Below are 16,816 nucleotides of genomic sequence, written 5' to 3'. Positions count from 1 at the left end.
CTTCAAAAAAATCCAAATCTACTATAGGTAAAAAGAAAAAACACACATCCAAATCAATTACATCATGTTTATATCTTTATTACATATTATTTGACAATAACAAACTTTCATAATCTATTCTAATATAGTAATACTTTTTGGGCGTGCAAAATTTGATAATTATAATAAGTGCTCTTACTGACATTTGTCTACCTTGTATTGGGATGAAACTATATAATCCAATGCATATATAGTTTCAAAAAATAAAACCCTTTTAAAATAAATAAATAACACTCACCAAGTCTTGTTTGGTTTAATCAAATATTGCTTTGTATAAATAAAATAAACAAAGCCTGCGGATTAAAACAGTTCTTTACTATTGATGGTATCGAAACATAATTATCAAATCTTAAAATTAACCAATGCTGTCCTGCTAAGCAACTCATGATATTTGTGCAAATAATAAAACTCATTATAATGTACAACATTGTGCTATAGCTATAATAAGATACAATACAGATATATATTATGGCTAATGATGATGATAATAATAATTCTTTCTTCTTTGTTCCACCATTCAACTTCGAAGAAATTCAGAACAATAATCATTGCGGCCCTACTATTACAGATGAATTAGAAGTGATCTTCAATCCAAAAAATAAAGACCATTCATTTGGAGGAATGGTGAACAATAAAGATGATGATGATCGATTTGGCTTGTTCTATGATCAACAAGATAACATGATGATGATGATGAATATGGCTGGTAATAAAGAAGTACTAGTACCAAAAAATTTTGCTCAAGATCAACAAAGACAAGAGTTGCCCAAGTCCGACTACTCAATTTTGGATGATTTCGATGCGATTTCAATGAATTTCGATGATCCTCCTCCTCCTCCTCCTCCTCCTCCCTTTGCTTCTTTAGAGTTTCTTAGCCAATGCGAAACTAGTGGACATAACAAGCTGAGTAGTCCTAACAAGAACACGAAGATAACAGAAAGCAACACCCAAATAATGAATAGTCATCATTATACGACACGTCGTTCGAAGCTATCAACTGAAGAAATCATGAGAATTGCCGGATCATGCTATATAACATTCTCGAGTGTCCAGGGAACAAACGACACCGTTTTGATGCCCCCTTTTGGAAGCTGTTATGCTATCTCCGGTTTATCCCATGGCGAAACCAAAGATGTACAACTAGTCCACCTTCTCTTATCCGTAGCTGAAAAAGTCAACGACCAACAGTTTGACCAAGCCACCAGACTCCTCCAAAGTCCTCAACTCACTCCCTCTTATTATTATTCCTCATCACCTAATAATAAACCCAACTCAGTCGAGCGAGTTGTCCTCTCTTTCATTGAAGCTCTTCAACAGAAAATCGATTCAGAAACTGGTTTTATTACTAGAAGAAGAAGAGGAAGAAGAAGATCAATGACCAGTACAACTAATACTACTAATAATGACAAAGATCAATTAAGTCGTGGTTTGGGTACAAGCATTTTAAGCGTTACCTGCTTTCAACGACTCCCTTTTCCTCAGGTACTTCATTTCCCAGCTGTTCAAGCTATAATCGAGAGTTTGGATGAGTTTGATGATAAGCTTCATGTGATCGATCTCGAGATTAGAAGTGGGGTTCAATGGACACTTTTAATGAAAGCTTTAGCAGAGCGAAATGATAATAATAATATTAATAATCAAGACCGTCCATTATTTCAGCTTCTTAAGATCACAGCCATTGGTACACCGGAGAATCAGGTCAAAATTGAGGAAACCCAGAACCGGTTGACGAATCTAGCTGAGTCTCTGAACGTACCCTTTTCGTTTAAAATCTTGATCTTAACAGAACTGGATGACATCAATGAAGGTATGATCGAAACTGAGGAAGACGAGGTTTTAGCTGTGTTCACCTCGTTATTACTAAGAATGATGTTGTATAAGCCACTAAGTTTGGAGAAATTGATGAGAGTTATTAAAACACTAAAGCCATCTGTAATGGTTGTCATAGAAACAGAAGTTAATCTAAACGCACCGTCGTTTGCGAACCGATTCATAGAAGCTTTGTTCTTCTATGGGGCTTTCTTTGACTGTTTCGAGACTTGTTTTAAAGAGGAAGAGGAGCTTAAAACGACAATGGAAGAGGTCTTGGGAATGGGGATTGATAATATTGTGAGTAAGGAAAATGGTGAGAGAGTTATTAGGAGTGTGAGGATTGGAGTTTGGAGAGCTTTCTTTGAGAGGTTTAGGATGGTGGAGAGTAAGTTGAGTGACTCTTCTTTGTACCAAGCTAGCTTGGTGGCTAAGAAGTTTGGTTATGGAAGTTCTTTGACTATGGAAAGGAATGGAAAGGGTTTGATTGTTGGGTGGAAAGGTACTCCAATTAATTCCCTTTCAGTTTGGAAATTTCTCTAATGATTATTATGTAAACTCTTCTGTCTCTCAATTTTTTTCTCTTTATTAATTGTTTATTTAAATATTGGAAGAGACTTGGAATTTGAAATATTTTTTTTTTTTTTTTAAGAATAGGTTTATTCCGCTTGTAGTTACATATCGTAAATTACACTTGTATTAAAGATTGTAATTTTTATTATAGCAAATCAGTTATCAAAATAGCTTCCAAATGAGAAGGGACAGACCTTCTACTGGAAATACGATCAGGATATGAACAAGAATGAGCTAACCAGTTAGCTGCTTAGTTCCCATATCGTTTAACAAACTGGACAGAAATATGAAAAGTAGTAAATGACCGTATAAGATTAATACAATCCGAAATAATAAGACCAAGAGAAGAAAGAATTTGGCTCTTGCTATTGATAGCATTAACCAACAAGAGACAATCCGACTCCATAGTCACCGCTGTAGGACGAAAATCCTCAACAGCACTGCTTTCTTCCCAGCATGCTTTAACCCAACTCAAAGCCTCTTTCATTGACAACGCCTCAGCAACAGCGGGATCAATTTACATATATTAGGAAACAAACTCGGGGTTATATTTTGTTTAATAACAACTAAATCAATAAAATTAAGGAAAAAAAATTGCTGAAAAAAACTAAAAAAAAATGTGTCTTTTTTTCAGTTTTCATTTTTTTTAGATACTAAATCTAAAGTAAAATAATTAAAAAAAAATCAATTATTTTAATAAATTTAATTTATAAGCCTTATTTAATAAATCTATTAGAAGAAAAAAAAAATAATCATATTATTTTTTTATCTAAAAAAGAAAGAAATCAAAAATATACATTCAAATGTTACAGTAAAAGAAGATTAGAAGTCAAAAAATCGTCACACAAAATAGAGAGCTAAAATTTTTCTCAACAGCTTTGTCAAGAGCATCTTTTGCGTCATCTCTCTCTTCAAGAGCAACTTTCCTTTTATCGGATAGATGTGCCACACTCAATCCAGATAGTTTTTAGCTGCAACATAGTCTCAGCAACAACATCCACATTGCGTTGAGCCAAACGTCATGATCAACTCAAAACAGTTAGGCAAAAAAGAAGATTTGAAAAATTGGAGAAGATTGGTCTCTTCTTCAACCTGGAAAAGCACTCCCAGATGATTCTTCGCGAGCCATTTCTTTCATCTCCTTGGAAGTGATACCTTCAAGCTTAATCTTCTTGCCAGCTCGACCGTTAGCTTTCCTCTTTAGGATTAAAACCTCTTCCAAGGTCTCCTCATTGTCCAGATCGATCACGAGGTTCTCCCTATTAACCTCTTCACTTCCGGGCATATTCCCCGTTTTCATCAACAATTAAGATTTTAGTGTTTTAGGAAACAAACGGAGTCTTCTGGAGGTCAGAACTGGGACCCAACGCCCAGGTTGACCTGGTGCTGGGCCCAGCGCCTAAGCTGACCTGGTACTAGGCCCAGCGCCCAAGTTGACACTTTGTCAACCTGGATCATTTCCAAGGAGTTTTTCTGAGAAGTCTTCTTGGCATATTCTCTGTTTTTGTCAAAGATTAAGATACATGTATTTTTTTAGAATCAAACTGAGTTAGCTGGTGGCTAAAAACTAGACTCAGCGCCTAGGTTGACACTTGGCACTAGACCCAGTTTTGTCAACCTGGGCTATTTTTAGTCATTTTCTTGAAAAAGTGTTTTGACCTTTTTTTTCTGTCATTAGAAATAACGAAGATGCATGTGATCTCGAGGAGCAAATGAGATTTTCAGGGAGCCAGAACAGGGCCCCAACACCCAGTTTAACATGGCACTGGGCCCTGCACCCAGGTTGACATGCAACCTAGTTTGCATATTTTTGCTTTTGCTCTGGACATTCTTCTTAAAATAGTCAAAAATGGGGTAGGAGACCTCGTTCGCAATCTCGAATGTCGTAGAAGTATCAAAATAAGTCTTAGGAAGGCACCTGTGAAACACCCAATGCCCAGATCTCTAACCCTTGTATCCTTTCTGTAGTAGAGTATCACCAAGATCTGAGCTTGATTCTCCTTCTTGTTGTTTGGATTCTTCACAATCTTACATACTATGCTTGAGGACTCACTTGTGATGTGTGGGCATGCACTCAATCACTAATGGCTGAATTTTGGTTTGTGAAGAATAGCTATGGTGTTTTCGAAATAGAGAAAGAAGAAGGAAGAGGTCTCATAAACCTAGAGAGAAAACTAGGTTTTTAGCTTTGGAGGCATTAGTTGGATAATGAGACCATAGCCTTCCTTTTATACTAATTTCCACTAGGGTTAGGGTTGAATTACTTGGAATAAAAAATTGATAAAAATAGAGTAAAATTGACACTAAGGCCGACCACATATTGGGTCCCACATTAGTTTGGTTTTTGCCAATTTTCTCAGCTATGTTATCTATTTTCACAATTACCACTTTTTTGCAATTTCAACCCTATAAATGCCAAAACTATTTATTTAATAATTAAAATAATTATGAAATAAAATTGTCATTTATAATATTTATTAATTAGACTCCACAAAGTCTCTTAATTAGTAAATTAACTCTAAAATACCATTTCTTCACAATCAAGCCATAACATAGTGAAAATTCATAAACTAGACATAGTCTAATTTTATTAGAATTGAAATTTATTAACTAAAATCAATTAACTGAGTCTTACAAGCAGTTTGTCTCAACTAGTATGGGGACCATGGGCCTATATAATCGAGCTTCCAATAAGCAGATCTAGAATTTACCAGGTAAATTCTCTAACTTATTAATTCCTCGTTGAACCACTATAAAACTTGGAATTGCACTCTCAGTTACATAGAACGCTCTATATATTCCACAATATAGATACGCTATTAATTATCCATTGTTATAATCCCAATAATCAATGATCCTTTATAGATGATTTACATTGCATAGGGACAAAACTACCGTTACACCCTTTTAATGTATTTTATTTTTAAAACACTTAGCCACTTATAAATGATATTTTAGTGAACTAACATAATCATTAAAATGATCGCTCTATCATTTATTTATTTAGCTAAGCTCGAAGGAAATCATCGTTTCACTTCTATATATGTCTGGATAGAAGTTATAGATTCCATATCTATGATTAGCGCTCCCACTCAATTGTACTATCGTGTTCCCAAAATGTATGTATCACCCAGACTAAAAGGTAGACTTAACTAACAAATCAAAGAAAACAAATAACACTCTTGAGATCGAACCTAACCATCTCAGAATTGAGATCAATTGATCTATGATCAATTAGGTGATATTGAATTGAATAGATATTACGATAAATTTATCATATCTAATTCAAGTTCAATATCGGTCTCTTCCGATGCATACTCCATACATCCAACCCAAGCTTACTTTAACCAATGCCCTAGAAAGGACATAACACTTATCCAAGGTGCAAGTAAACTATGTTGTAGATTATCATATCAATTAAACCTTGTATACTAATAAATCTAGGAATACATTTAATTACACAATCTTGTTTACTTTCCATTGTGTTGATAACACAATAAACAAGAATATCAGTGTGATAAGGATTTAGATTAATTTATTAATCAAATAAGTAAATAAATGATCACATGAACCAAATAACACATTAAACAAGTAATGTAATTAAATCTGTTTCTTTATTGATAATTGAATAGAATAGATTACATTGAAATAGAGTTTTATTTAGGGCACAAAGACTAACGTGAACAACTTCACCAGGATGCAGAATCTGACTAAGTGGTGTCAACATATCACTTAGGCATTAAAAAATTAAAGTTTGGGCACTCAGTGTCAACTTGGCCATAGGGTGCTGAACAACCTTCAGTAAAATGATCATAACTCCCTCAATATTGATCTGATTTACACGATTCAACTTGTGTTTTGAAACTATTTCAGAGATCCATCAAGTCATGTCTCACACTCATATCGCAATTCTAAAAATTTCAAGTCCAAAATTTGTTCTTAACATAGATACGATTTTTTCAGCAAATTACTTAAAAACGATTCGATGAACGAGATTCAAATACTGTAGTCAATTAACTAATAGTTTTGTAAATTAACCTATAAAAAGGCACTCTTAAAAAATTAATTGTGTATATAATTTTTTTATAAAATATATATACAAATATGTATAATTTTTTTTACCTATCAATCAATATTTTTATAAATTTTAAATGTTTTAATTTAATCTAATTCGTAAGTAAAAATATCTACAATTAAATTAGGTTAAATATTTTATGAATACTCTTAAATTTTTTTAAAAAAAGAATTAAAGTCAGTCAGCATGGTGCCCCGTCAGTGAATCCTGACACGTGGCAATCTAAAACGACGTCCGTTTTATTATTATTGTTGAGGCTTTTGTTTTTTTCCTCACTCGATTAGCGTCGAAGCCAGCCATGGTGTCCAAACCAAGCGACTCCACTCCAAAGCGCTGAGTCAGCCTTTCTCTTCTCTAACCCTTTTCTCTTCAATTTTACTGTTTCTCTGGTTTATGATCATTGCTTTCTCATCACAATCGGTATGTTGATTCTAAAATTTTATTTCTCAATTATATTTTTGAAAACCAATAATTCAATCAATCGAGTTTCGATTTCTGATTGGATCATATCCGATGACCATATAGCCTGTCTGACTCTGATTATACCTTTGTTTTTGTATTTTATTACAGGGGGTAATAGCCAAGTGATGGTCTTGAGGCCATGGCTCATCATAAGATGAATCAGCTGAAGAAGCAAATTCTGGCAGAGAGGCTTGTTGAAATAAGAGTGTGTATACATAATTATTCCTTTTTTTTTTATTCTTTTTTTGTGGTGTTTTGATTGAAAATCACTCACTTTTGATGAGTTTTTTTTATCAGGAAAAGGTTGAAAATAATGGGAGGAGTCTAGAAACTAATTTATTGGAGACATTGTCATTAGCAAAAACTACCAAAGGTAATTCAAATTTAGAGGAGGGGAATGGAGGTGGGAAAACGCTTTGTTGGAGAATAGAGAATCCTCTTTGCAAGTTCAGTGGATGTGCTCAAGGTTTTGGTGATAAAGATCATGTTAGCTATCATGATTTTGTACCCCAATCGAGTATTAAGCTTCCTTATGTTGAGAGGCTACCACCTTATACCACTTGGATATTCTTGCAAAAGTATGAGCACATTTCGTTTTTCTATATTCATTAATATTTTTATTATAGATTTTGTATTGTTATCTGAGATGTGCCATACACAGTACAGAAATCAGAGAATGGCTGATGATCAATCAGTGCTTGGAAGGAGGAGAATTTACTATGATGAAGAACATGGGAGTGAGGCTTTGATATGCAGTGATAGCGAGGAAGAAATTCTAGAACCCGAGGAAGCTAAACGAGAATTTTCTAAAGGAGAAGACCGAATTCTGTGGTAAGTTTAACAGGATATGTTAGACAATAATGTACAGTTTTGGGCTTAAATTATACTGAGCTACAGTCTTGAAGTCATGTCTTGAAAGCAGGAGACTGTTGTATGTAATTGGATCATGATATATAAGAAAATATCCGAATGAGAGTTGATCATATCTGCCTATGAGAAAATAGTTTTTTTTTTTTTTTTTTTTTTCCTTACATGAAGATAGGAAATTGGAGAGGATAAAATTATCTTAAGCTTTTCATGAGATAAAGTTATTTAATTCTAGGTGGAATAGTTAGTGTGTTGGATTAATTTTCAATTTTTCTTCATTCCCCCTAACTTTGTTGAAAAAAAATAATCCAATCTTACTTTTCAAATATAAAAGTGTTCCTAAAAGTGTTGCGGATTGCCATACCCAACTAAGAGGTTTGTACAAGTAGTGTGATGTCATCGTATTTCATCTTTATGAAATGATCTTACCAAAACAGAAAAACTCTACTTATACTTTGTTTTTTACTTTTGAATCGACAGCACAATCTTTGGCGAGCATGGGCTAGGTGAGGAAGTGGTGAAAACTGTGAGCAATTTTATTGGAGTCAGTACTCTGGAAGCTCAGGTAGTCTGGTTTAATTTATTTATGACTTAATGTCTTTTGGAGGAAACTTGAGTTCTGCACATTATATGTGTATTAATTCTCAGACCAAACAACAAAACTAAATGTAGTTAGCATTGCTGTTTTCTGATCTGGTCATGGATGTATTCGAATTTTATATGTGAAGGAAAGATATAACACAATCATAGGAAAGAACGAAGAACTCGACCCTAATAATGGCAAGGTATTTGAACCTGGAAAGGGCATGTTGCTGAACAAGAGTCTTACAGATGCTTTAGATTCTTTTGATAACCTTTTCTGTCGGCGTTGCATGGTATTTGACTGCCGTCTTCATGGCTGTTCCCACACAGTTGTTTTACCTGTAAGATTTGTTTTTGGTGTGTAGGTTACCTATAGTTTCTCATTTGTTGTTATATTTGATTCAGAGTTTGCTTTGACAGAATGAAAAGCAGATGTATTGGTCTGAACATGAAGATGATAGGAAGCCTTGCAGTGATCAGTGTTATCTTAAGGTGAGACTTCTTTCTTTTAACGCTTGGTCTTTTCAATATCTTAATGTGAGAATTGTATCTATTGGATTTGTATTATGCAATATATGTTCAAATTCTTCTTGTGTCATATTCCCATAGAATTTAAACTCTAATTATGTCAATATTTTTTGCAGTTAAATATTGTTAAAAGCTTGCCAGGGGGTCCAAAGTCTAATAATGTCATATTACCGTCTTCTATCTCTGAAGAACCCATTACTACTGCCAACATTATTACAAACATTACAAGTGATGATATATCCGTTTCTCAAGAAATTGTCCCTGCTAATTCAAATGCTATTTGCATTTCAGAAGCTGCTGAAGCTCCAAATGTGGATATAACTACGACGATGGCAATATGCTACGAGAGCACGGGGAAGCGCAAGGTCATAAAGCAAATAGACACAGGACTAGAACAAGCCAGGGTTTCTGATGATCTCGACGCATCAAATAAAAAACAGAAAAGACTAAATGTTTTCAATGTCAAAAGTGGAACTACAGAAGATATTCCAGTTCAGGGTTCCGAGCTTAGCACCAAAAGTAGACATCTTGATGTTGTTTTACATACCAAAAGTGAACATCAGATGATTGACAAGAATTCTGGAAATTTTTCCATTGATGAATCAGAAGCTGTAGAGAAATCACTGAAGTTGAAACCATTTTCCTCCAAAGAAGGAAAAGTGTTAGAAATATCTAGTAGCACTGAGTGGAAACAAATGGAGAAAGATCTATATATGAAAGGATTGGAGATATTTGGAAGAAATAGGTCTGTGTTTAGGTTCTATACATTCTGCATGACAATTTTACTATTTACGCCATCATTAGAACCTGAAATCTGCTAAATAATTCTTATTTGGACCCCACATAATTTATATGTCATGTTTTTCAGTTGCCTCATAGCCAGGAACTTACTTTCTGGCTTCAAGACCTGCTTAGAGGTCTCTAGTTACATGCGCGAGGGTGGAGTATCAATGCCGCGCAGATCTTTTGCTGGACCAAGTTTATTTATGGATGAAAATGGGAACACTGAGACAGATTATACAGTTAGTATCATTATTTTTTTAATCTATTATTATTTTTTGCTTGCTTCATGCTTAATTTTTAGGATAAAAGATAAGTGACATGTTTTCTTCCTTTTTCCTGACTGACAAAAAGATAGTAAGTGTTCTGAGTATATTTCTTTGATGATGGAGAGGGTAAGATATAATCAAGATGATACTATAGATTTCATTCACTTTTTTGAGTTCTTCATGTATAATGGTTTGTTAATTTACTCTCTCTTACTCAATATGCCTAGTAGATTGCCGATTGGCTCTGCAAACCCGAGAATAGAAATTTATTATTATCATTATTTTTCCTTTTCCTTTTCTAAGGACCAAGAGATGCCAGCGAAGTCTCGCTTGATCCGTAGAAGGGGCAAAGCCCGAAAGCTTAAATACTCTATGAAGTCTCCTGGTCACCCATCAATTTGGAAAAGAATTGCCGATGGAAAGAACCAGTCCAGTAAGCAATATACACCATGTGATTGCGAATCTATGTGTGGGAAGCAGTGCCCCTGCCTAGTAAATGGAACTTGCTGTGAAAAATACTGTGGGTATGTTAAATTATCTTGAATGTAGGTAGCTTAGAATTAAAAGGGGAGTTTAGAATTTAGGTGCTATCTTGGATATTTCATGTTTGTCAAGATCAAAGGAAAATCCATTTATTGTTCAATGAGTGGTACATAAGCCTACGAGCTATGTTCCCTTAGGGTCCATACTGGGTATCTTCATTTGATTCCCGCTTATCTCAAGTTGAGAGAAAGCCCTCAATGTAAAACTATGAAGGTCATTTACACTGTGGCTTAGCACTTCAGTTAGAGTGATGCCTTGACATAGTAAGCAAAAACAATAAAATTAGACTTCCAAGGCTGAGCTATTATACTTGATATTTAAATATATAACTAACCAATTTGCAAGATCTGCTTTTTTGAGTTTAGATGAATGAGATATAATTTCAATTAATATAGTTAGGTTGTATATCTCAGGTGCTCAAAGAGCTGCAAAAATCGGTTTAGAGGATGCCATTGTGCAAAGAGTCAATGCAGAAGTCGCCAATGCCCGTGCTTTGCTGCTGGACGTGAATGTGATCCAGATGTTTGTCGAAATTGTTGGGTCAGGTAAATGAAGTGCATCTTTGCAAATGTGTTTACTTTGCTTCTCCTGGGTACTTCCTGTCTTTTTAAATAGTGCTCAATTATGTTTTCAATACAATTCAACCTTAGAGTTGCACGACATCTCCTTTATTGTTTCTCATTTCGCCTCCTATTTTGGAAATTGATTCTCTTTTAGTGGTGGCCTATAAGTATCTCTTTCTGATTGCAGTTGTGGAGATGGTACACTAGAGGAGCCACCCAGACAAGGAGATGGCCAATGCGGAAACATGAGGCTTCTTCTGAGGCAACAACAAAGGGTGGGAATATAAGCCTTAATTTAGTAAAATTGTCTCTTAAATATTAGAAAAATACTATAAAGAATGGTTTTCCCTCTTTTCTTTCAGATTCTTCTTGCAAAGTCTGATGTTGCTGGATGGGGGGCCTTTATAAAGGTTAGGGGATGTATGTAAAATCTGTTGCATAGTAACTCATAAAGAATTGTTCTAACAAAATTACAACATAATTTCAGAACTCTGTCAACAAAAATGACTACCTTGGAGAATATACCGGTGAACTTATTTCCCATCGAGAAGCTGATAAGCGTGGGAAGATATATGATCGTGCAAACTCATCTTTTCTTTTTGACCTAAATGACCAGGCAAGTATTCTCTGGTGTTCTCGGCACCTTGTTTGGAGCTTAAATCTTTAATCTTGAAAAAAAAAACTTTGGGGGGGGGGGGGGTGGGTTTGGGTTTATACATGCTATAACAAGTTTTTCAGAATAAGTTCTGTACTATATTTTTGTAGTAAGATGGACCTAGTTTGCATTGAATTCATTCTGATACTGTAATATTTGAGATGTGAAATTATCCACCTTGTTTGTCACAGTATGTCCTTGATGCTTATCGAAAAGGCGATAAGTTAAAATTTGCAAACCATTCATCAAATCCCAACTGCTATGCTAAGGTATTTATCTCCATTCGAGTTCCATCTCCACTGATTGACCAATGCTCTTTCATTTCTAGTTTGAGTTTTGGTGAGCAAAATATGTTGCTCTATGTAGGTAATGTTGGTAGCTGGAGATCATCGGGTTGGCATTTTTGCCAAAGATCATATCGAAGCTAGTGAGGAGATCTTCTACGATTACCGTTATGGACCGGCTCAAGCTCCTGTGTGGGCTCGAAAACCTGAGGGATCTAAGAGGGAGGAATCATCAGCCTCTCAAGGCAGGGCAAAGAAACACCAATCTCATTGATTGGTAAACTTAAATTAGGTTATACCATGAATTATTATTGAGTCAACTCTCACATTATTCTATCATAAGGAAAGCTTGTGATTTTGTGAAGTTATTCTAAACCTTTATACATGAGAAATGTCTTATAGATGAATATATGCTTCTAGATATCTATTCTTCCAACAAATTAATAGTACTATTACATTTGGCAATAAGCTAGAAATTTTTACTAGCACTTATCAAATTGTAGTTTATCAATGTAAGGTACTACAAAGATCATCGTTTGGTGCTCTTATACAATAACGGAGACTTGTATTTTAGGTTGCTTATATTATGACCAGTCAAATTATGCTATCAAATAACTACCATAAGTTATAGAATGGTGCTTATAAAATAGGGAAATTTACAAAAATACTGGAATTTGAGTGAATTTTTACAAAATACTGTCACAGAAATTTTTTCAAAAATATTGTGTTTTTATAAAACACCAGTAAAACATTAAGCAGGACAACTCAAAACAACAGTAGAACAATTAAAAAACACCAGTAGAACACCAGTGAAACTTAACACAGTATACTGCAGTATGAAACTTATAAAAAAACACAGAAAAAAAGTAAAAAATTTCGCCTAACAGTATTTTTGTAAAAAAAATAGTATACCATGTAAATTTCCCTATAAAATAACGTGTGTTTTATGAATTTCAAAACATATGAAATGGCTATAGATAACTAAAGAATCAAACTATTTATGGGACAGCCTGTCTTATCCTGCCCCATTAAGGTCTCCTAACTAGGGCGGGTCAAATCTTATCCAGCTTAATACTTAAAAGAAAAAACTTGACAAGTTTTCTTTCTTCAACTTTTAATTGAAAAAAAAAAAAGTTAATATCATTTTAAATTTTAACTTGTAAAAGTTTTCGATTGAAATTTTTATTTTGTTAAATTATAAATTAAATTTTGTATTTTTTAAAATAGTACTATAAATTAATTTTTTTGTTAAAATAAAATTTAATAATAACTCGATCTACACAACTAGTTATGTTTTCTGTATCTATTAGTGTTAGAAATTATCTTCAAATTTGGTATATTAAAAACAAAAATTATTAAAAATTAAGCTTAAGATACTATTGTATCATTTTAAAAAATACATGGTTTATTTTGTCATTTAAATCGATAATTTTTGTAAAACACAAAATTTAAAATAATATTAATTAAAAAAAAAAAAAAAAAAGATAAATCATACATGATGATTAGCCATTTTGTCCTATCCCATTAGAACTACACTTTACGTGTACAAGTTTAAATTTGAAAGTCTAAAATGCATTCTTCAAAAAGAAAAAAAAAAAGTCGAAAATGTACTCTCACTGTCTCACCCTAGCTATTAGCAGGTAGCTTCTTCATTACAAATTAATCTATTTATATATATTATGAGAATGGGACCGGTTTTGTAAAATAAAATTTTTAAATTTTTAAAAGTGGTACGGATTTGGTGATGTAAGCAGAATATTACCCCTGTAGCCAGTTTCGTTGACCGGATAAAATGTCACCCCAAACATTTTATTTTTTGTAGGGTTATGACTATAATATTACATTTTATTGGTAAATAAAATTTATCCTAGTATGAGTAATTGTACTATTGCTACACAATGTTGAGACCCCTTTAAATCTCCACCTCCACAAGCAGCAACTGCTTTGTATCAGAATCTGTCTACATTTTTAACTGTACCATCATGGGAGATTTTTTTGCTCTTTACAAAGAAATCGTCAGCATTCATTCCAAATTAAACTAAACCAAGATATAAACAAACAAATAAATAAAAGAAAGAAAGAATATCACTGGATTACATGGCTAAAATCCTGTTAACCCATGTTTGGACTGGTATAAATAAGCAAACAGTATCTCATTCCAAGAATCCGGAACCCCAGGAAGACACCAATGACTGCAATCTTGACTGTTTGATCTTCTTGTACCATAAACAGAGGGATGACCATCTATCCTATATTGGGATAAACCGGTTATGTTCAACACAGTAACAGGAGTTTTCATCTGTTTGATCACCTCTTCTACTACTACATTTTTGTCAGATACAAATGTGCTCGAAATTTCAGTAAGTGGTTTAGTTGCTTTATTACAGTGCCCACCTGAATTCCACTGCCCTCCACTGCTCAATAATTGACAATAAAATATACTCAGCATTTAACATGAAAAGGTTCAAACTCTCATTTATGAAGTGAGCTTTCCAGAAAGAAAGTGAAAACCTGAAATGGGAAGGTGCTGAGCTTCGAAAGAAAACTCTTGTTTTTCTTGGGTTGATGTGTGTGTCAACCCATGATGCCCATGTTGTTAAAGCTTTTCTGAATGCTGTAGAAACATCTAGGCGTGGATAAACTTGACCCCCTTCTTGATAGTAGTTAATCCTGAAATGAGCTTCACAAGTGTTAAAATACAACACGAGATATTGCTATGTGGATGCTCAGCCCAAGAGTTGAATCCCAACACATTTGTGGAAGCAAACCACCTAATCGAATTCGAACCTCTAAACTTACGGGAGCAAACTACATGGCAACCTATTTGAGCTATCATGTGCAAGTTTTTGAAAATAGATAGTCCTATACTTCCCAGAGAATCCCAACTCTTGACCTTGGATCTCAGGATTTGTGGGTGCAAAACACTACAAGTGTTGTCTAACAATAAAAGACTTACCCAGCTTTAGTTTTGTAATGGGACCACCAATGTGCGGTGTTAAAAACTAAAATATCAGCTCCTTTCCATCTTGATGAGCTACGATCAATCGAATCAATGCTCAAAGTCTGTAAACGCTTCTGCCCCACTCTTCCTTTACCTTCGTGAACTAAGAAATGGGTCACGTAATACTCAACCGTACATCTATAATCCTATGAAAACGACATAAACGAAGAAAAAAGTAAGTAATCAAATCATCAAATTACAGCTGAATATGACAGCAAGGAAAGAGTTATTATTTTTATTATATAATAATAATAATAATTTTTGAGAGTTACCGCAAAACGGAAACTATAGTTTCCCTTCCCTTTGGTGATTCTACGCTTATGTGTCTCATAAACCTTAGTTGGATCTTTAATAGCCCCCATTAACATGCATAGCATGGATTCCCATTGGTTTCTATTAAGTGAATCACCCACAAAAACAAGCCTTTTCCCTCTTATTAGTTCCAGCATTTTTGTGGCATTGAACCTAGGAACAAACAAATAACAATATACAAGAACTTCAAATTAACAAATGAAAATGAAGTCTAAGCTATTCATATACACAAATGTTTGACCAAAAATTTACCTTGGAATGTCACAACCTTGTGGTTGCCATCTCCATTTCATGTAACCTTTATCTGGTCTCCCATTACTCTCACAATTGAACCCTTCATCTATGAAAGGACAAGAAGTATTTGTATATAATGGATAGCTTTCATCGAAAACCCATTTTCCTCTTCTAACATCACAATCTCTTGCACTTGAAATTAAAGCCTTCCTTAATACAGTTTCTTTACTCTTCTTCTCCTCCACGATAATCTCAACTTTTTTGGATGAAGTTTCTGTAACATTTTCATCTCTTGAAACTTCACTTCGCACTATTGGCGGTGGTGAGTTTTCAGTTAAGGATTCCTTATCTTCGTCTTCTTTTTCTACCACTTTGGATTCGCTGCTCTCTTTCTCTAGAACACCAATAACTGAAATCCCAGAAAACCCAGAAACATTTACAGGTTTACTCAACTGGGTATCAATCAAAAGAGGGTCTTGAACACCACTTACTACTGAAGTATCTTCATTTTCTTCACCATCTTCCACCACTTCGGATTCATTATTCTCTTCCTCTAGACCACCAATAACTGAAATCCCTGACCAGTCAGAATCATTTTCATGTTTACTGAACTGGGTGTGAATCAAAATTGAACCTTGAACACCACTTACTACTGAAGAACTTCGATTGAAACCAGTAAGAGATTGAGCAGTTAAGAGAGAAGAAGCATTGAACTGAAGATGGGTCTGCTGAAAAACTGAAGGGGTGAGTTGGATAACCCAAATGGAAAATAATACCATGAAGATAATAGAAGAACAGATTGTCAAAGAAAAAACCAATAATCTTTTGGGTTTGAAGGAGAAACTTCTCTGCCTATCCATACCCAAAACTTCTTTCATTGGGTTTGGAAAAAAGAAGAGACACACAGAGACGAAAAAGAAAAGTCAAGGAGATTGGTTGAGAATCTTATTATACTAGTAAATGGTATGCATGTTAATGATTGATTGATGCCAGATAATGAAGAACAATTCTTAAAGAAGAGTAGAACATGTGAACTTGTGATATAAAGCGTGTAGTTTGATTTATTTACCAAATATACCTGTAAGTTGCAATAATCGCTGTGGAATAGTAAAGTATAAATGTGCATTTACTTTTCTGACCTCCATTCATCAAACACAGAATGCTTGGCTTCCTTTTATTTATTTATTTTTTGTTTTCTGATAACCAAAATGCTTGGCTTCCTTCACTAGTTCGTGTGTGG

The 16,816-nt window shown here is 34.2% G+C and overlaps 3 protein-coding genes across 4 annotated transcripts; 2 read left to right on the top strand and 1 right to left on the bottom strand.

Moving 5' to 3' along the window:
- The first annotated feature begins 507 nt into the window (after positions 1-507).
- LOC115715793 (DELLA protein RGL2) lies at positions 508-2,391 on the top strand. Its single transcript, XM_030644465.2, has one exon. The coding sequence runs from the start codon at positions 508-510 to the stop codon at positions 2,389-2,391; it is 1,884 nt and encodes a 627-aa protein (XP_030500325.1).
- Positions 2,392-6,765: 4,374 nt separating this feature from the next.
- Positions 6,766-12,611, top strand: LOC133032816 (histone-lysine N-methyltransferase EZA1-like). Of its 2 annotated transcripts, XM_061107337.1 has the most exons (16): positions 6,766-6,916; positions 7,067-7,163; positions 7,256-7,536; positions 7,625-7,789; positions 8,306-8,390; positions 8,554-8,748; positions 8,828-8,899; positions 9,052-9,680; positions 9,804-9,957; positions 10,288-10,508; positions 10,941-11,072; positions 11,278-11,365; positions 11,453-11,500; positions 11,578-11,706; positions 11,937-12,014; positions 12,112-12,611. In XM_061107337.1, exons 2-16 carry the CDS (start codon positions 7,098-7,100, stop codon positions 12,301-12,303), a joined length of 2,535 nt encoding a protein of 844 aa, XP_060963320.1. In that variant the 5' UTR covers positions 6,766-6,916; positions 7,067-7,097; the 3' UTR covers positions 12,304-12,611. The 2 variants fall into 2 exon arrangements, with proteins under 2 accessions (XP_060963320.1, XP_060963321.1); XM_061107338.1 differs by lacking the exons at positions 6,766-6,916; positions 7,067-7,163 and having other exon boundaries at positions 7,395-7,536; positions 7,620-7,789.
- Positions 12,612-14,030: 1,419 nt separating this feature from the next.
- Positions 14,031-16,816, bottom strand: LOC133032817 (protein trichome birefringence-like 6). Its single transcript, XM_061107339.1, has 5 exons — positions 15,595-16,816; positions 15,303-15,495; positions 14,986-15,176; positions 14,541-14,699; positions 14,031-14,443 (listed from the first exon to the last, which is right to left on the bottom strand). The coding sequence occupies exons 1-5, from the start codon at positions 16,452-16,454 to the stop codon at positions 14,131-14,133; spliced, it is 1,716 nt and encodes a 571-aa protein (XP_060963322.1). The 5' UTR covers positions 16,455-16,816; the 3' UTR covers positions 14,031-14,130.

Source organism: Cannabis sativa, chromosome X (genome assembly GCF_029168945.1).
Source record: "Cannabis sativa cultivar Pink pepper isolate KNU-18-1 chromosome X, ASM2916894v1, whole genome shotgun sequence".
Classification (NCBI taxonomy): domain Eukaryota; kingdom Viridiplantae; phylum Streptophyta; class Magnoliopsida; order Rosales; family Cannabaceae; genus Cannabis; species Cannabis sativa.
Note: the sequence above shows the minus strand (reverse complement) of the source record. Positions and strands in the feature narration are given on the sequence as shown.